Raw genomic sequence first — 20,270 nt, 5'->3', positions numbered from 1 at the left:
AATGATTTTAAACAAATGTCACATTTGTATGGCTTTTCCCCCGTGTGACATCTCAAATGTGTCACAAGTTTATCTTTTCGAATAAATGATTTTAAACAAATGTCACAGTTGTGTGGTTTTATCCCAGCATGTCTTTTTTTTATGTATATCGAGGGTAAATTTTTTAGTATATGATTTTAGACAAATTTCACAATGGTATGTGTACAGACTCCAGGGATGTTCAACTCGAGAGCACCCCCGAAGTCGGTTTTCTGAGATAGCTAGTGGTAAGCGTGGGCGGGGCTGGTTTCCTCAAGGTGCCTTCCTTCGTCGTCGGTGGTCTGGTCTCTGCTGATGTCGGCTGCTCTGCTATGTCCCTTTCTCCTTCGTAATGTGCGTGGGATGCGTGATGTGGAAAAAGGGGGGAAATTGTAATAATGAAAACAGGTTGTAATTCTGTTTGTATGGTGACTGTATTTTATATATATATGTATATACAGAGATCAAGCAGAGGGGGGGGGGAGTCCGTCGTGAAATTAGCGCGCACGTGTTCGAGAGGTTATGATAACCTCACTCCTCACGTGACTACGTGATCTGACTTCGACGAAGAAAGACCAGGATTTCCTCACTTCTCACCGGACGTATACTGAAGCTGTACTTCCAGTATCGTCTGCCGATCCAGGCTGAGCTGATCGGGACTCGGTGGTGGGAACAAACTCGGTAGCGAACAGAGATGTTCACTCGACCGAAGCGGAAAACGAATAGCAGGCGGGGACGCGCGCTCGGCGCCGATCTCCCTCCAAAACGGCTCCTTTGGTCGTAACGCCACGAAAGCTGACCATGAAGACTTGGTCGGAACATACTCCCCCCGTTGGAAGTCAGAGGATCGAATTCCAAAACAAACAAGAATTAATGGTGCACAAGCGACTAATGAAATACACAAAAACCAAGCAAATAAGCAAAAAAATAACAACAAAATAAAAAACAACACAACAAAATAACCCAGTCAGCAAACAAAATAACATTAGTCCACCGTCAGTTTCCCATCCTACATAAGCAGCTGACTAAGCCGGCAAGAAACAAACAAAAAATAGACAAACAAACAACCAAAACACCAACAAATAACCAACACCAATGCTAGGTAACAATATTGTTCAACCGTTATATGTCCCAATCTATCCTGATAGCTCCATTACAAAGCACCAATCAACCAACAAGAGAAGCATAAAAGAAAAGCAACTCAAAAACTTAAGTTAAAACACATAAACTGAATCCACAATACAGATACAAACAACGCGCCAACTTTAATGTGGGACGTTATGAACGTTCGCCACACCGTTGCACAAATTCACTGAGTGCTGCTCGACTGGCAGTCGAGCTACTCGCCGGACTGCTCGCTTGGTGTTGCTGATGGAGGAGTAGTAGGACCTACTCCTGTGCCCCTGTCTGCCAGGGGCCGCTGCTGCATGTGCTGGTGTGGTAGCACCCTCGCTCCGGGTTGATCGACCAGATCCTCCTGCTGTTGCGCAACTAGTGGTGCGCCAACTAGGAACTGGCCAGGAGTTATGGGAGCTGGGTTGGGAAGGTCGAAAGATGTGAGGGTTAAAGGGCGCGGGTACATTGCGCTTCGGCAAGCGGAATCTTCGTACCGCGGAAATACGCGATTCGTCCAGGGGACGCGTAACTGTCTTGACTGGACGTCTCGCGCCAAAACAAGATAACGGATCACGACCCGTTGTGTGATGGCAATTCCGAGAATCGCTTGAAACTGTGGGCGCTTCTAGAGAGCCGCCCAATATCCAGCCGAAAGCTGTATTCATCATCACGATGCGTCCTCCTCTGTCACCGCGTGACTTGGAGGGAACTAAAATGGTACGTTTGCCATTGCGTAACATCGCATGATAGGCGTCGCTGCCTATCACCATATCCACTGTACCGGGAATATCGAATGATGGATCGGCAAGGGGGAGATGAAGCGGCAAATGGCTCCGAATCTCGGACACGTTGCGCGATGGAAGTTGATTCGCGATCTCGGGCATGATTGCGCAATCGAGATCAACACTGGAGCCCTGATTGGGGATGCGCGGTAGAATTCGAATTACCGCGCCACTAGTAATGGACGTCCTATTTGAACCTATTCCTACCAGGTTGACGTCCATCCTTTTCGACTTTAAGGCGAGTCGCCTTCTTAAGTCTTCAGAGATGAGGTTGAGTTCGGAGCCGTTATCTAACAATGCTCGAACCTTGTGCGAACGCCCATCTCCGCCGCGAACTTGTACTTCCACGGTGGATAACAGGACAGTTCGGGCGTGAGAAGGCGATACGCGTCTCACCGAGTGTAAAACCAACGATGATTTTACGGGTTTGGCGTTCTCTGATTTCTTGGGGCTCCGATAATGTTTGGCCTTATTTGAAGGCGAAGTTTGGTATGGAGTTGAGTCATGTAACATGGTGTGATGGGCATGACCGCATTTGAAGCATCTCTGCTTTGTTTGGCACGCGTGAACTATGTGCCCTGGCCTCAAGCAGTTGAGACATAGTCGACGTTTTATGGCGTTCGACCTACGCTCATCACCGCTCATTTGGCGGAATGATGGACAGGCTAGCAGAGAATGACTTCCGCTGCAACTGATGCAGGAGGGGCGTTCCCTCTTCACATGCAGAACTGCTGCCTTCGGATTCGTAATGGTTCTTGGTCGAGGATTCGACTCGCCTTTTAAGACGAAGTCGGCATTTGCCATCGATTGGCACTGGCACGTTAGAAAATGCATTATTTTGCTAAACGTGCAGTCTTCATACTTGGGAGTCTGAAGCTCCCATTGCAGAAGTGTACTCCGGTCGAGTTTTCTGGTGATAAACATCACCAGAATCTCGTTCCAGGTCTCGACCCGGACGCCCAAGTTAACGAGCGCACGTACATGCATGTTGGCATCATCTATGAGACGACGCAGACTGACGTGATTGTTGCTCACGACTGGCTCGGCTTCAAGCAATGCCTGAAGGTGATACTGAACAACAATTTTTTTGTTGTTATAGCGTTGATCCAAAATGGACCACGTGCTCGTAAATGAATCTGAAGCTAATTCCAAGCCGTCAACTAAACGTTGGGGCTCTCCTTTTAGGCTTCCTAGTAAGTATTGGAACCGGGCGATTTGCGAACTCTCGCCGGCCATAGCGGCCAAGAAGCGTTGTGAAAAAAGCGGCCAATTTTGGACGTTGCCTTCGAAGGTGGGCAACTCCAAACGGGGCAATTTTATTGCCGAATTTGATTGCGGTACAGGTGACATTGTGAGGTTAGCGCCATCTAACGGTGAAGCGCTCAATTGCGGCTCACGCAAATTGATTGCTTCGGTGCATCGCACGAAGGCGGCCATATGCTCCCTATCAAATAGGTCCACGACGGATTCGGAGGCCTGCGCCTCTTCTTGGTCCAGCTCGTTTATCTGAGCTTGGATCGCTTCGAATTCAGACAGTAATGGTCTGATTGTTTCGAGCCTGATTCTGAGCTCGAGGATGCTCAGATCGTCCCCCAATTGATTCGCGTTTCTCGTTAACCGAGCGCGAATTCTTTTCCGCGTATTTTTAAGCGTACTCAAAGACGCCATTATTGAAATGCGACGAAATCAAACAAAGGAAAAAATGGACGCGGGAAAAAACAAAATGGACGTTGACGACCAAAAAAATAGCAACAACAACAGAAAAATGCTAATTACGACCAACCTGGATTCGACGACGTTGGAAGACCAGCTCTGAAGACATACGGAATCGAAGGACCAAAATGTACAAACTCCAGGGATGTTCAACTCGAGAGCACCCCCGAAGTCGGTTTTCTGAGATAGCTAGTGGTAAGCGTGGGCGGGGCTGGTTTCCTCAAGGTGCCTTCCTTCGTCGTCGGTGGTCTGGTCTCTGCTGATGTCGGCTGCTCTGCTATGTCCCTTTCTCCTTCGTAATGTGCGTGGGATGCGTGATGTGGAAAAAGGGGGGAAATTGTAATAATGAAAACAGGTTGTAATTCTGTTTGTATGGTGACTGTATTTTATATATATATGTATATACAGAGATCAAGCAGAGGGGGGGGGGGGGGAGTCCGTCGTGAAATTAGCGCGCACGTGTTCGAGAGGTTATGATAACCTCACTCCTCACGTGACTACGTGATCTGACTTCGACGAAGAAAGACCAGGATTTCCTCACTTCTCACCGGACGTATACTGAAGCTGTACTTCCAGTATCGTCTGCCGATCCAGGCTGAGCTGATCGGGACTCGGTGGTGGGAACAAACTCGGTAGCGAACAGAGATGTTCACTCGACCGAAGCGGAAAACGAATAGCAGGCGGGGACGCGCGCTCGGCGCCGATCTCCCTCCAAAACGGCTCCTTTGGTCGTAACGCCACGAAAGCTGACCATGAAGACTTGGTCGGAACAGTATGGCTTTTCCCCCGTATGAGATCTTAAATGTCTAACAAGTTGATCTTTACGAACATATGATTTTAAACAAATGTCACATTTGTATGGCTTTTCCCCCGTGTGATATATTAAATGTGTCACAAGTTTATTTTTACGAGTATATGATTTTAAACAAATGTCACATTGAAACCGCTTTTCTCCAGGATGAGATCTTTTGTGTAGAATAAGTTCAGATTCACTGGGAAATGGCTTTAAGCAAATGTCACTATCCTTTCGGTGAATTGTCGATTGTGAAGGCTCATCGTCCCATATTAGATCTTCATTAGAACAGCCAGCAGCAATGTGTCCAAAGGCTCGACAGCGGTAGCACTGCTGCAGGTCTACTTTTCCTCTTACCCTGCACCTGACGAGTCCGACTCGTACGCGACCCTTCTTGAGCAGCGCGTCGGTCTCGGTGGTGCAGGGCAAGGTCACCGTGCAGGTGAGCGTACCTCCGGAGGCTGGACGCAGCCTCTGCACTCGCACCTGCTCACGACAATTGGTGCCAAGGACCCGTACGAGGGCATCCTCCACGTCGCGAGATTCGAGACCCTCATAGAGGTCCCTGATGAAACACTGGCGGGTGGGGAGCGACCGTCGGACATCCGCCGCCATTCCTGCAGCCTTCCATTTTTTTCCACAAATCTTCACATGGTCAACATTAATCGACCATCAAACTGAGTCATCAAAAAACTATCAATTAACTTAATTTCTACCAACTGTCTTTTCACTTTATCTATGTACATGTACGTAATAACAATAGATAAAGTTTTGTTTTGTTTTTCTTCAAAGCACATAGCAGCGATTATTTTATTAGTTACCCAAAAGTAACATATGTACATAAGAAATAAACGTAGCATTCATAGATCCATAGTATCTCATTAATCATTAAATTCATAATATTTTCTAAATTCACACTATTCCTTAGTTTAGGGGGGCGAGTGCCCCCCTATGGACCCCCAAATTACGTCCCTGAAAAAATTGCATAATATTTTCAATTAATGTTAATCGGAAATCGGGATTTTGGGGAGGGGGCCCCTATCCTATATTTCTATTTACATGGATGTGTCTAGATTAGGAACAGATTTTATATACGGAAACTGTTTAAAATTGTGTATTTAAATCTTACTATATCGTCGAAGTATAATCAAATGTTATTTTGAAAGTATGAAGTAAATTTAAATCGCTGGTTGATGATGAATCGTCCTATCAAAATTGTTTTAAGCAATTCTGTTTATATTATTCACGAAAATTTGTTTATTCCCATTTTTATTTCAGTAGTTAGTTGTTACATAGGTATTGGTATATACATAATATTGACGTTGGAAATGGGCCCGGCAAAAGGGCCCACGCAAATGTTGAAACTTACATTTCAAGCCTAATAAAAAAAGTTAACCGATCCTTGGGCTGTTAGTGCAGGTATTAGTTGTTTGTGTATATCGTTAGAAATTTCTTTTGTTGTAATACCCAAACTTTAGGTCCCAAAGTTGCAATATCCTATAAATAGTTATAAAGTTATTTAATTTTACTGAGGGCCCATATTTTCTAACAGATAGTGGGGCCCACATGCCATCGGGCATGTTCGCTTGTATGGCCAGTCTGCCACTGCATATGTTTATATGCAAGAATAATTGTAAATAAATTCGGATATTTTTTCATAATTAATGCGTGATATTTAAATCATTAATGTAAACATGTACCTAGTGTATGTTGATAAATAGCACATAGTGATATGAAAAAAGTCCTAACCACACGTGATCTCAGTATAGCACCCCGACTGAGACTTCTACAATGCTACGTTTTCAGCATCCTTCTGTATGGAACAGAAGCATGGACCCCGACGGATGCCACATGTAAGAAACTAGAGGCATTTGAGATGTGGACATACGGAAGGATGCTGAGAATCTCATGGATGGCGCGTCGTACCAATGCCGAGGTGCTTGCCCTGATGGGAAAATATGTCGAAGTGCTCAAAAGTGTGAAAAGGCGTACATTGGAGTACTTCGGACATGTGATGCGGAACGAAAAATACGATCTCCTGCGCCTTATAAACCAGGGGAAAATCGTAGGCCAACGCAGTCGGGGCAGGCGGAAAACATCATGGCTAAAGAATCTTCAGCAGTGGTACGGCCTCAGCACCCGAGCACTATTCCGAGCAGCCATTGGTAAAGTACGAATGGGACTGAAACTTTGCAATTTTTTTCTGGAAATGTCTGGACACAAAGCGCTTCTTGATGAACTACGCAATGGTAAGCAACTACCTCATGACTAATTTTTCCTTTCAAAATGGCAACAAACCCTTTTCTTACGCCGGTCATACGTTTCGCCCCGTCTGTTGAAATTGCTTACGATGATGAAGTATGTTTATCATAATTACCACAATTTCATCCAATAAATAAAACAAGTAAGCCAAATAATAGATCTGTGCATTTAATTTTCAATTATCATTTCTCTTAAAATTATTTAAATGAACTGAAATGACATGAGAAGGGGGCACCAAAAACATTATGGCACGCATGCAGCCAAAATGTAAGAATAATAACAGTATTTATATAATAACAATTTTTTTTATATTCATCCCAGTATATAATTTATTATGTGACCAGAGGATAGATTTTCGAGTAAATAATTTTAAACAAATTTCACACTTGTAAGGCTTTTCACCGGGGTGAGATATTAAATGTGTCACAAGTTTATCTTTTCGGATAAATGATTATAAACAAATGTCACATTTGTATGGTTTTATCCCAGCGTGCAATTTTTTATGTGTCTCGAGGCTAGGTTTTTGAGTAAGTGATTTTAGACAAATTTCACACTTGTAAGGCTTTTCCCCGGTGTGAGATATTAAATGTTCTGACCACACTATTTTTTGTTTTCGTTTAAAAAGGTTAATTGGAAGTGTGCTGAACTTTAAATCGGTAAAATTGCGAGCAAAAAGCTCGTACTAGTGTTTACTCGTATTTACACGAATCTGAATTCAATTAATAGGGATAATATATTAAATTATCTTTATGAGAATTAAATAAAATTCCACTTATAAAAATCATATTTCGACCATTCTTGTGGATTAATAACAAAAATTCGTTTATTTTATCGAGGTAAGCCAGTTATCAATAGAATCGCGCGATTTATAAAACACATATATCTCCGAATCTCGAGCCAATCAACATTTTTTATTACCAGATTCGTGTTCACTGGGCATAAATCTATAAGAAAAGTCATATCTCATCTCTGAACCAAAAAAAAGTCGTCATTTGTCGAACAGTGTTATTATATAATAGTTTATTATAATTCCCAAAAATCTTAAATTATTATGAACCACGTGGTTTATATTATTAGATTTTTGCGAGTCATAGTGGTAAAAGTGATTTTATTTTTAATTTCGTGAGATAAATAATTATTTTATTTAGCACTTTTCATGTCAGAAGTATTTTATTATGTAAGGACTATGTTGAGATTTATTTTAGTAATTTTATAATACAAATCCTCAAAAATATACACAAATATTTGATTATCTCCCGTTCATCTTTTTGTCGATTGTACCAGTCTGGTTTTCAGGCCGTCATTTGTGTGGTTTTATCTGAGCATGCAATTTTTTATGCTTATTGAGGTTAAATTTTTGAGAAAATGATTTTAGACAGATTTCACGCCTGTAAGGCTTTTCCCCCGTGTGAGTTCCCAAATGTGACACAAGTTCTTTTTTACTAACATATGATTTTAAACAAATGTCACATTTGTGTAGTTTCATTCTAGCATGCAATTTTTTATGTTTCTCGAGGTAAGATTTTTGAGTAAATGATTTTAGACAGATTTCACACTTGTAAGGCTTTTCCCCCGTGTGAGTTCTTAAATGTTTAACAAGTTTATCTTTACAAGCATATGATTTTAAACAAATGTCACATTTGTATAGCTTTACCCCCGTGTGAGATATTAAATGTGTCACAAGTTCAATTTTTCGAACATATGATTTTAAACAAATTTCACATTTGTGTGGTTTTATCCCAGCATGCAATTTTTTATGTCTTCCGAGGCTAGATTTTAGAGTAAATGATTTTAGACAGATTTCACACCTATAAGGCTTTTCCCCCGTGTGAGTTCTTAAATGTATCACAAGTCCATCTTTACGAACATACGAATTTAAACAAATGTCACATTTGTGTGGTTTTATCTCAGCATGTAATCGTTTATGTCTCTCGAGGTCAGATTTTTGAGTAAATGATTTTAGACAGATTTCACACTTGTAAGGCTTTTCCCCTGTGTGAGTTCTTAAATGTGACACAAGTTGATCTTTACGAACATTTGATTTTAAACAAATGTCACATTTGTGTGGTTTTATCCCAGCATGCAATTTTTTATGATTATTGAGCCTACGTTTTTCAATAAATGATTTTAGACAGATTTCACACTTGTAAGGCTTTTCCCCTGTGTGAGTTCTTAAATGTGACACAAGTTGATCTTTATGAACATATGATTTTAAACAAATGTCACATTTGTGTGGTTTTATCCCAGCATGCAATTTTTTATGATTATTGAGCCTACGTTTTTCAATAAATGATTTTAGACAGATTTCACACTTGTAAGGCTTTTCCCCTGTATGAGTTCTTAAATGTGACACAAGTTGATCTTTATGAACATATGATTTTAAACAAATGTCACATTTGTGTGGTTTTATCCCAGCATGCAATTTTTTATGATTATTGAGCCTACGTTTTTCAATAAATGATTTTAGACAGATTTCACACTTGTAAGGCTTTTCCCCTGTGTGAGTTCTTAAATGTGACACAAGTTGATCTTTATGAACATATGATTTTAAACAAATGTCACATTTGTGTGGTTTTATCCCCGCATGCAATTTTTTATGATTATTGAGCCTACGTTTTTCAATAAATGATTTTAGACAAATTTCACACTTGTAAGGCTTTTCCCCCGTGTGAGTTCTCAAATGTGACACAAGTTCATTTTTACGAACATATGATTTTAAACAAATCTCACATTTGTGTGGTTTTAACCCAGCATGCACTTTTTTATGTGTCTCGCGGTTAGATTTTTGAGTAAATGATTTTAGACAAATTTCACACTGGTATGGCTTTTCCCCCGTGTGAGTTCTTAAATGTATCACAAGTTTATATTTATAAGTAAAAGATTTTAAACAAATGTCACATTTGTATGGCTTTTCCCCCGTGTGAGTTTTTAAATGTACCACAAGTATATTTTTATAACCAAATGATTTTAAACAAATATCACATTGAAACCGCTTTTCTTCAGGATGAGATCTTTTGTGTAAAATAAGTTCAGATTCACTGGGAAATGGCTTCAAGCAAATGTCACTATCCTTTCGGTGAATTGTCGATTGTGAAGGCTCGTCGTCCCATATTAGATCTTCTAAGAAAACTTCTTCAGTCTTGATGTTCAAGCAATCAGCTAACCTCAGTTGAGACGTTTCGTGGCTTCGAAAACAAGCCTTTCGAAAGCTGATCAACGATTCGAGATTGGTGTTACACGAAAGACACACCGTGTCTGGCAACCCATCGCCTCTTTTAACCTGCAGATGAAATGAAAAAAACAATAGGATTGAGCGGTGAGAAGAGTCGGGAGAACCAATTGGGTCCACAACAGTAACCAGTAACCTACATAAATCTGACAGCCGGTCCGAATGCGTTGCTCCAGACGCTCTGGATGAGGACCTGGTCTCTGGAAGATGGAGACGGAAGAGTCGGCCGGAGTACTCCATCCGAGACAAAGCCTGCACTCCATCGTCCCCGTATTGAACTCTGCCACCAACAGATTAGGCTTGTGTAGTTCGCGAACGAACTAGGTTGCTCCTAGAGCGCTCCCACAGGTGAACTAGTCGAACTAGTCGAACTAGTTCCCTCACTCCTCGTTCCATAGTTCACTAGTTCACTAGTTCACTAGTTCACTGTTCGTGACCGAATGAGCGAGAGTGGGACGGCACTACACCACACTACACTAATACACTAATACTGCCGCTCGCTCACTGCACATGCGCATGCGCGCGCGACTTGTTCACTCTCTTACGATCTAGTTCGTTCGCGAACTACACAAGACAGTTCGTTCGCGAACTACACAAGAATTTCATTAGTTTGTGACCGAATGAATGAGAGTGACGTTAACCGAACGTTAAATACATTTAAAAATAATAAGACACTGTCGTTATCAGGTAGCTTATGCTTCTAATGTATTGTTACGTACGCCGTGGATTGAGCGAGTTGTACTTAGACCAACGGATATCTGTTATCGGTTAACTAAATGCATGCACTTACTTCTATAGGGGATGAACGAATGAGACGACTGGCATGTTAATGCACGTGTTTATTATATGACAGCTGAAGACGGAGTGGGTAGCAGCTCTCCGAACCCAGCCGGGTTGGTCCCCACTCGCAGGAAGGCAACCAAACTCGACCATGTCGTATAAGCGAGCCGCCACATCACTCCCCCCCCAGCATCAGCGATACCAAAATTACAAAGAAACAAATTTTACAAAAGAAAAAAATTATTGTTACACAAAGAGAAAAAATTATTACGTGGGGAGAAAAAAAATTGTTGACGTGGGTCATCCGCTGTGTACATAGGTGTACCGCCCTGAATGGTCGGTAGATTCGAGGGCGGTGACGTCGCGAGCAGGACGGTGGGTGGTCCGATGGTCGCGCCGATCAATGCGATGCTGCGGCGGCGCCGCTCTTCCGAGGCTGATGTCGGTTGGTGGGGCGGCGGGGGCGGCAGGGGCATCGATGTGGTTGATGATACTCCGAGCTGGACTGTGAGTCGTTGTGGCTCGTGGAGGTGTTGTAGCGCTACCGCCCGTCTCGGCGTGACGACGCTCGTGGGGACGGACGGGGCCTTGATGATGATGATGATGATGATGGTGCTGAGGTGGTGTATGTCTTGTGGTGCTGGATGACCGTTCTATGTGTAGTGGATCGCGCATGACTCCACATCCAGCTGTCAAGATCGTCGTCTCATTCGCTCCCCCATTTTTTAAAAACACCTGTCGTCGACGTTGTGGCTGGACTCCAGTCGATAGGTAGATAGGTAGGTAGCCGTGTCTGCTCGTTTATTGTCACCCGCGGGCCGCGACGCGTGTTGATGGCGATGGGGGCGCGGCGGGTAGCTTCCCCGCCTGGCTCGGCGAGGCAGGGATGAGCGGCATGTTGAAATTGATCGAGGCTGCGTGGCTCGATGTCGGGGGTCACCAGTATAGGGGATGAACGAATGAGACGACTGGCATGTTAATGCACGTGTTTATTATATGACAGCTGAAGACGGAGTGGGTAGCAGCTCTCCGAACCCAGCCGGGTTGGTCCCCACTCGCAGGAAGGCAACCAAACTCGACCATGTCGTATAAGCGAGCCGCCACACTTCCAAAGATTATATCTGGACTCTAAGTGCATTTAGGCTAAACAATGACCGTTATTAGTTAGTTCTCAGAATCGATACGGGAAGACCCAATGTCTTGGAAATACATATCCGAATACGTGACTATACAACAGGTAAACAGATTAGGCGTCCTGAGAGATCTACCCTTTATAAGGCGGTACGTAGGCGATATAATTCACTCTGGACTTAGCCGTGACACTGCGTGTATCTCCTGAATCATCAATAAATGCTGTGAAACGACTGCTGGCTTTTACTTGGATCCTCCACCCACCCCTACGTAACAGTATAATAACAATTACTATTAACAATTAATTCATTTCTTTAATATACTTTAAAAATAGTTTACGTATAGGGTTAAATTATCCAAATTGATATTTTTACACAGTAATATGTAATATTTTTTTCCATTTTATTTTTTTTTATACATACGATCTGACTCAAACAAGTCATTATGTTTAATTGTTAGGTAACAACTTTATAAGTGTAAGTGATATTTTTTATAAGAACTAACCAGTACCTAATAGTAATATAATTGTTGATTATTTCTAAAAAAATATAAAAAATTTGATTATTTTTGTTTTCTTTTTTGCGTCATGTGTTATTCTTTCATAAGGCCAAAACGAGCGAACGATCTGCGAGCGAACGATCACGCGAACGAACGAGCGAATGATCTGCGAGCGAACTATCACGCGAACGAAAGAGTGAACGATCACGCGAACGAACGAGCGAACGATCTGCCTTTCACTGATTCGGGCTGGGAGCTGACGAACTAGAAGAGCGAACTAGTTCGTTTAGGAGCGGCGAACTAAACTGAGCGATCTCAGTTGCGAACTACTATGCCCAAGCCTATTGCCTTCGCCTTGTTTTTTTTTTTGTGTGACATATTTGGTCTAAATGTTATACTAGTTATACCAGAGAAATGTTAGGCTCCTTAAGGTCTGTTCGGTAAACGGACTACTAGTCATATGTGAACCAGTCACAGGACAACCGGTCGCTCTAGATCGGTCACACGTGATCACCCGTCACACTAAAACTGGTCACGAGAAAACTGGTCACAACCTTAAACTGGTTACGAGAAAACTGGTCACACCCGAAAATTGGTCACGAAAAAACTGGTCACACCCGAAAATTCGAGCAATTTTTCACACCCAAAAATTAAAAATTCGAGCAATTTTTAATTTTTGGGTGTGACCAGTTTCTTCGTTACCAATTTTCGGGTGTGACCAGTCACCGAGCCGCTACTGACTACTAGTCAAATGATATGACTAGTAGTCAGTACCGGCTCGCGAGATTTCTTAGTGGGGGGGCTGCTGAGATTATTCCGGCTGTAGTAGCTCGTTAACCAAACCGTTGATCGAATGAAAACAAAAATAGCTTGAATATGTACTATACTGGGAGGTCTGCAGCCCCGCAGCCCATTTGGACAACAAAAATAGCGTGCATTTGTACTGTATTAGGAGGCTGCAGCCCCGCAGCCCATATGGACGAGCCGCCACTGCAGTAGTAGTCCGTTTACCAAACAGACCTTAACCCATTTGAACCCAGAGCTCGCGTGAAAACACATGTCCCATGTGCCCAGGACTATTTTTTCGTTTATTTTCCAAAATCTTTGAGTTATTTCATGGGAAATATTTTTTATAAGATAGGGATGGATAATTAATTGATTTTTCAACATTTTTAATTTTTTTCAAGGTGGTGCCGTGAATGACCTTTGGGGCTAATGAAACATGTTTTTTAAAATAAAACAAAAATCACAATGGAGTCACATAATCAGTTATAATACTTTCTCACTGGTTATTTGTAATTTTATTGTTAAGAAATTTATAAAATTAATTTTAAAAATAACAAACACGCATCTCTTCGATAAAATGATACTTTCAAATTGCATAACATAACACACGTAGGTACATATATTGTGACATATACACATCGTCAACAAAAAAATGGGTGCACCCTTTTAAAAGAAGAAATGTCATAAACGAGATTTTGGGTTCAAAAGTCGTAAAAACAAAATACATGAAGACAAAATAATTAATTATTATGATACGGTACAAAACATTTGTCATGCAATGGAATTTCACAGTTATCACTAGCGGAAAACGTTTTATTTTTACAGTGTCCACAATTTCTCCTTTTCTGTTTGACCAATATCAAATGTCTTCCAACTTCCTTTTGATTTTGATTAACTTTGCCGGGTCTGAATGGGACCAATTGTTTTCGTTTTTGACCACAACACTTGCACAACGTCTCTGTTACCTGTCTGATAAATCCTAATTTATCAAATTTACAACCAAAACTTTTGCTTAGAATCCAAGCGTTATTCACAGCTACATCGATGTTCCAAAACAGAATAGGCATGTACCATTTTTTCTCTCTAATACTTATATTATAGTTAGAAATATGGTTATCCATTTGATCAACCCCACCCATATATTTATTATACATATTTATACTAAATGGTTGATTGATTTCCACCCTACTTTTTTCTTTAACCGAATATCAGTTTCCAGGGGTGGTAATATGTATGTATGTGGAATCCGGAAGTTGAGACGTCCCAATTATCAATTTCTTCCCGTATCTCTGCAGTAGTAAAATTGCATTCTCTGGAAAAAAATATGTGTCATTATCCCAAGGAGTCATATACGACTCCGTCGAATTTTGATTTTTTTTTTTCAGGAATATGAGATATATAAACGCAATTTCTCTTATGCATATTATACAATAAGTCCTACTGTATTAGAAACATAAAGATAAATAAAAAATATGTAAAAATAAAAAACTTACGTATGTTTTCTCTTCGACATATCTGCAAGTCGAAAAGCGCTCGATGTTATTCCCTCAAAACTCCAAAAGGAACTGATTTAATTTCGTGTGACTTTCTTACAATTCATCACCAACATCTAACCAAGCGTAACGAATGGTTTTACGGCCGGCCTGAGTGATCCCTTTATTTTACGACGCAAAATTGTAAAATGCCGTGAATGACCGCGCTGGCATACATCGGGTTCATAACTGACCGCGTGGGTTCAAATGGGTTAACTAGTACCAAATTTAGACCAAAGGTGTCACTAAACAAAAATAGCAAGGCGAAGGCAAGTCGTCTACTGATCAAGTTTATAATTAATTACTGATAAATTTTTCATTTTTTTTCTAACCAAATAATTTGTTCTCTGGTATAACTAGTACCAAATTTAGACCAAATATGTAACACAACAAAAAAATAGCAAAGCGAAGGTGAGTCGTCTGGTTGGTGTCAGAGTAAAATAAAGGGACGATGGAGTGCAGGCTTTGTCTTGGATCAGCTCCGGCCGAGTCTTCCGTCTCCATCTTCCAGAGACCAGGTCCTCATCCAGAGCGTCTGGAGCAACGCATTCGGACCGGCTGTCAGATTTATGTACGTTACTGGTTACAATACTGTTGTGGACCCAATTGGTTCTCCTGACTCTTCTCACCGCTCAATCCTATTGTTTTTTTCATTTGATCTGCAGGTTAAAAGAGGCGATGGGTTGCCAGACACGGTGTGTCTTTCGTGTAACACCAATCTCGAATCGTTGATCAGCTTTCGAAAGGCTTGTTTTCGAAGCCACGAAACGTCTCAACTGAGGTTAGCTGATTGCTTGAACATCAAGACTGAAGAAGTTTTCTTGGAAGATCTAATATGGGACGAGGAGCCTTCACAATCGACAATTCACCGAAAGGATAGTGACATTTGCTTGAAGCCATTTCCCAGTGAATCTGAACTTATTTTACACAAAATATCTCATCCTGGAGAAAAGCGGTTTCAATGTGACTATTGTTTAAAATCATTTAGTTATAAAAATATACTTGTGGGACATTTAAGAACTCACACGGGGGAAAAGCCATACAAATGTAACATTTGTTTAAAATCATATATTCGAAAAAATACTCTTGTGATACATTTGAGATCCCACACGGGGGAAAAGCCATACAAATGTGACATTTGTTTAAAATCATTTATTAATAAAGATATACTTGTGAGACATACGAGATCTCATACGGGGGAAAAGCCATACAAGTGTGAAATTTGTCTAAAATCATTTTCTCGAAAATCTCACCTCGTGTCACATGAAAAATTACATTCTGGGATAAAACCACATAAATGTGACATTTGTTTAAAATCATATGTTCGTAAAGATCAACTTGTGTCACATTTGAGAACTCACACGGGGGAAAAGCCTTACAGGTGTGAAATCTGTCTAAAATCATTTATTGAAAAATCTTACCTCGAGAAACATAAAATATTGCATGCTGGGCTAAAACTACACAAATGTGACATTTGTTTAAAATCATTTTTTCGTAAAGATCAACTTGTGATACATTTAAGAACTCACACGGGGGAAAAGCCTTACAAGTGTGAAGTTTGTCTAAAATTATTTACTCAAAAAAATACACTTTTGATACATTTAAGATCTCACACTGGGGAAAAGCCTTACAAGTGTGAGATTTGTCTAAAATCATTTATTGAAAAATCTTACCTCGAGAAACATAAAAAATTGCATGCTCGGCTAAAACTACACAAATGTGACATTTGTTTAAAATCATTTTTTCGTAAAGATCAACTTGTGATACATTTAAGAACTCACACGGGGGAAAAGCCTTACAAGTGTGAAGTTTGTCTAAAATCATTTACTCAAAAAAATACACTTTTGATACATTTAAGATCTCACACTGGGGAAAAGCCTTACAAGTGTGAAATTTGTCTAAAATCATTTACTGACAAATCTAGCCTCGAGAAACATAAAAAAATGCATGCTGGGATAAAACCACACAAATGTAAAATTTGTTTAAAATCATATGTTCGTAAAAGAGAACTTGTGATACATTTAAGAACTCACACGGGGGAAACGCCTTACATGTGTGAAATTTGTTTAAAACTATTTACTCAAAAATCTTACCTCGAGAAACATAAAAAATTACATGCTGGGCTAAAACTACACAAATGTGACATTTGTTTAAAATCATTTATTCGTAAAGATCAACTTGTCAGACATTTAAGATCTCACACGGGGGAAAAGCCTTACAAGTGTGAGATTTGTCTAAAATCATTTACTGACAAATCTAGCCTCGAGAAACATAAAAAAATGCATGCTGGGATAAAACCACACAAATGTAAAATTTGTTTAAAACCATTTCGAAAAAATTCACTTTTTTATCATTTGAGAACTCACACGGGGGAAAAGCCTTACAAGTGTGAAATTTGTCTAAAATCATTTTCTCTAAAATCTTACCTTGTGTCACATGAAAAATTACATTCTGGGATAAAACCACATAAATGTGACATTTGTTTAAAATCATATGTTCGTAAAGATCAACTTGTGTCACATTTGTTAACTCACATGGGGGAAAAGCCTTACAGGTGTGAAATCTGTCTAAAATCATTTATTCGAAAAAATGCACTTGTGCGACATTTAAGAACTCACACTGGGTAAAAGCCTAATTTGTTTAAAATCATTTACTCTAAAATCTACCCTCTGGTCACAATAAAATGCATACTGGGATGAATATAAAAAAAATTGTTATTAATATTTATTTTGCACAAAAATACAATCGAACTGACTGTGTTTATACATAGTACATAATTTTTGCATGATATAAATTAACATTAAAAATTTTAACAATTTTTTCAACTTTTCCCACCTTCACAGATAGAATTTGCTCAAATTTAAATTTGGCGCATTTCACAGGAGTTGTTACAGTGTAAATAATTTATGATAAAAAGTAAAACAACACTGCAATTGTACTGATTGTTATTGTGAAAATGATTATTGAACAGTGTGAGAGGTCCCCTGAGAAAGAATGTCATGTGGGCTTTCACAGTATCAGACCTTAACTAAAGAGGACAAAGTGATAGAAGTGGCAAACGAGTTATTTAACATTAACATTAACTTAACAGCCCTACAAATTTTGCTACATATAAAATATGTAGGTTTTCTTTTCCCCTTTATACCCACAGGCTATATGCATTTCAATTATAATTGATAGTACATAATTTCTAGTGGCCATTAGTTAAATTACAGGGACAAAATTAAAAAAAAACCTTTTATGCACAGTAAATACAATGATTTATTATGTTTTCAACACATTATACATAAACATATTCTTGAATATATATTATTTGTTTTGATTTTTAAATACTTTTTATTATTACGAAATTATGTTCACAATACATCTTATATCTACATATTTTAATAGCTACTGATCTACTGATCATTTTCTATTTTGCAATTTTATTTTATTTGGTTAGTAATCATAGTATTATATTATTCTAATGTTAATGCACAGCATAATAGGAGAAAGAGCTCAAAAACCTATTTACAATTGAATATATATTATAATATATTGATGACATATAGAAAATGTTTTACAATGTAACAAAGATAAAAAAATAATGTTACCGACGATTTATTTATGTAGATGAGATTTATTTATGTAGAAGTTCATTATAAAATGACGAATTCCATATTAAAGATGAAGACGATGGCATATTCATCGCTCTTGTGCAAACATTCAGAATGAATCTCTGGCAACGTCCCATTGGTTCCGAAGCTGAGAAACGAAAACGACCTTCTTTTTTACATATAATTACTATTGTAACAAGTGAACATAAATAAAGGATCCCCTTAGTAACACAAGAGAAGAAATGGAATTTTTAAGGTATAATAATAATATAGAAAATAACGTAGAAAATAATACAGACAATAACATAGAGAATAATATAGATAGTATGGATAATTATTTTGTAAATATAGATAACGGGAGGTTTTCAATTGATTCTTTCACAATTGAAGTTCAAGACCCAATACCTGAAGCAAAATATGAAAATTCTTCGAATGATATTTTACCACATTTTGACAAAACTGAACTAGAAGATGATGAACATTCAGCGGTAAAATACAGAAAAGTAGCCAAAGAAAATTTGTTGCATCAAGCCGATAGGATGCTGGCTAGATCCAACAAAATATTGTCACCTGTGAAAAATGGTGAAAATGTTGTGGTTGGCGTAAGTCCATTTGATAAGGGCAGGGGAGACCCCGCCAATTTAATTGGGGTAGTAATGGAGACAGAAAATGGGAGATGCAAAGTGGGAACTAAATGGGGAGTAATTGAACAAAAATTGGAGCGAAATAGCCTCCATAAAACCCAATATAAACAATTAAAAGTTAGTGATGTGCCCAATGTAGAGGCTTCCATCAAGAAACTGGTACGTCTCAGTTCTGTGGGTACTGGCCAGGGTTATAAAAGGTGTCACTGTGTTAAAGGATGCCAGTCCGGAATTGCAGTCAATTTGTCTGCAATTCTGCCTGTCACGGTGGCAGAAGTTGCAAAAATTGCTAATTTATTTAATATGTATTAAATCATTCCCTTGTATTTTTAAGTAATTATTGAATACATCATTTATTTAATTTTGGGTCAAACCAATTTGTTATATAAATATTATGTTTCATACAATGAGCATGTTGTCATTTTCCCTACATTTTTAAGTTATCTTTGAATATGTTAATTTGTTTTGTATTTCGGCCAAAAAATTTATGTGATATGAATATTATATATTATTATACTAATTCTTGAATATAACAATTAGTTATAAGTATGTATGGTATATAAATATGAAGAATTTTTAATAAATCATATTTTTTCAAAAAATGTTTTAATTTAAATTACAATACTCTAATATATATAATGTTGAGATAATCGGTATCAATAATGGCTGGAATTATAAATTAAATACCCATGGTAGTCCCATCTCCAAATAATGTTTGGATTCTGGGATAAACATTTCATACATCTGGTCTGGTCGGTGTGGCCTGGAGCTACATATGTCCTGGGACGTGTGCAATGAAATTAAATATTTATAATATAATACTGATTCTTCACAAGGTATAAAATTCCCACTGTTAAAATATTGATCAAACTACAAATGAACTACATTGGAACTGTGTATGAATACACGGTCAATTCCATTATATTTTTGTGAAATTATCAACTACATGTTTTAAATGTATGTAGTCAAATTTGTAGGGCTGTTAAGTTAATTTTAATGTTAAATAACTCGTTTGCCACTTCTATCGCTCTTTTTGAAGTGGCCTCAAAAAACTAAATTTGGTTAATGAATTAGAAATAGATAAACTTTGGAAATCCACCAAGTGTTTGTCCTCTTTAGTACTGTAGATAGATACTTTAGTACTTATACATAGATACTGTAAAAGGCCACATGTCATTCTTTCTCCGTGGACCTCTCACACTGTTCAATAATCATTTTCACAATAACAATCAATACAATTCAAGTGTTCTGAAATTTTGTTTTAGGTTTTCTTTTCCCCTTTATATCCACAAGCTATATGCATTACAATTATAATTGATAGTACATAATTTCTAGTGACCTTTACTTTTTATCATTAATTCTTTACACTGTAACAACTCCTGTGAAATAC

General features: G+C 39.0%; 2 protein-coding genes across 2 annotated transcripts; one reads left to right on the top strand and one right to left on the bottom strand.

Moving 5' to 3' along the window:
• Positions 1-6,837: 6,837 nt before the first annotated feature.
• On the bottom strand, positions 6,838-12,674 carry LOC143911999 (uncharacterized). The gene is made up of 3 exons (XM_077431104.1): positions 11,800-12,674; positions 10,054-10,705; positions 6,838-9,964 (listed from the first exon to the last, which is right to left on the bottom strand). The coding sequence occupies exons 2-3, from the start codon at positions 10,174-10,176 to the stop codon at positions 7,985-7,987; spliced, it is 2,103 nt and encodes a 700-aa protein (XP_077287230.1). The 5' UTR covers positions 10,177-10,705; positions 11,800-12,674; the 3' UTR covers positions 6,838-7,984.
• A 2,135-nt stretch (positions 12,675-14,809) lies between these two features.
• On the top strand, positions 14,810-18,202 carry LOC143912000 (uncharacterized). Its single transcript, XM_077431105.1, has 2 exons — positions 14,810-15,211; positions 15,306-18,202. The coding sequence occupies exons 1-2, from the start codon at positions 15,092-15,094 to the stop codon at positions 17,265-17,267; spliced, it is 2,082 nt and encodes a 693-aa protein (XP_077287231.1). The 5' UTR covers positions 14,810-15,091; the 3' UTR covers positions 17,268-18,202.
• The last annotated feature ends 2,068 nt before the right edge of the window (positions 18,203-20,270 follow it).

Source organism: Arctopsyche grandis, chromosome 5, assembly GCF_051622035.1.
Source record: "Arctopsyche grandis isolate Sample6627 chromosome 5, ASM5162203v2, whole genome shotgun sequence".
Lineage (NCBI taxonomy): Eukaryota > Metazoa > Arthropoda > Insecta > Trichoptera > Hydropsychidae > Arctopsyche > Arctopsyche grandis.
This window is presented reverse-complemented; position numbering and strand designations above follow the sequence as displayed.

Bases quoted from the DNA above. Each gene is read 5' to 3' on its own strand.
- LOC143912000 (XM_077431105.1), top strand. From the start codon at position 15,092: ATGGAGTGCAGGCTTTGTCTTGGATCAGCTCCGGCCGAGTCTTCCGTC. The intron at 15,212-15,305 runs GTACGTTACTGG...TTTGATCTGCAG, and splicing joins GGACCGGCTGTCAGATTTAT to GTTAAAAGAGGCGATGGGTT.
- LOC143911999 (XM_077431104.1), bottom strand. From the start codon at position 10,176: ATGGAGTGCAGGCTTTGTCTCGGATGGAGTACTCCGGCCGACTCTTCC. The intron at 9,965-10,053 runs GTAGGTTACTGG...TTTCATCTGCAG, and splicing joins GGACCGGCTGTCAGATTTAT to GTTAAAAGAGGCGATGGGTT.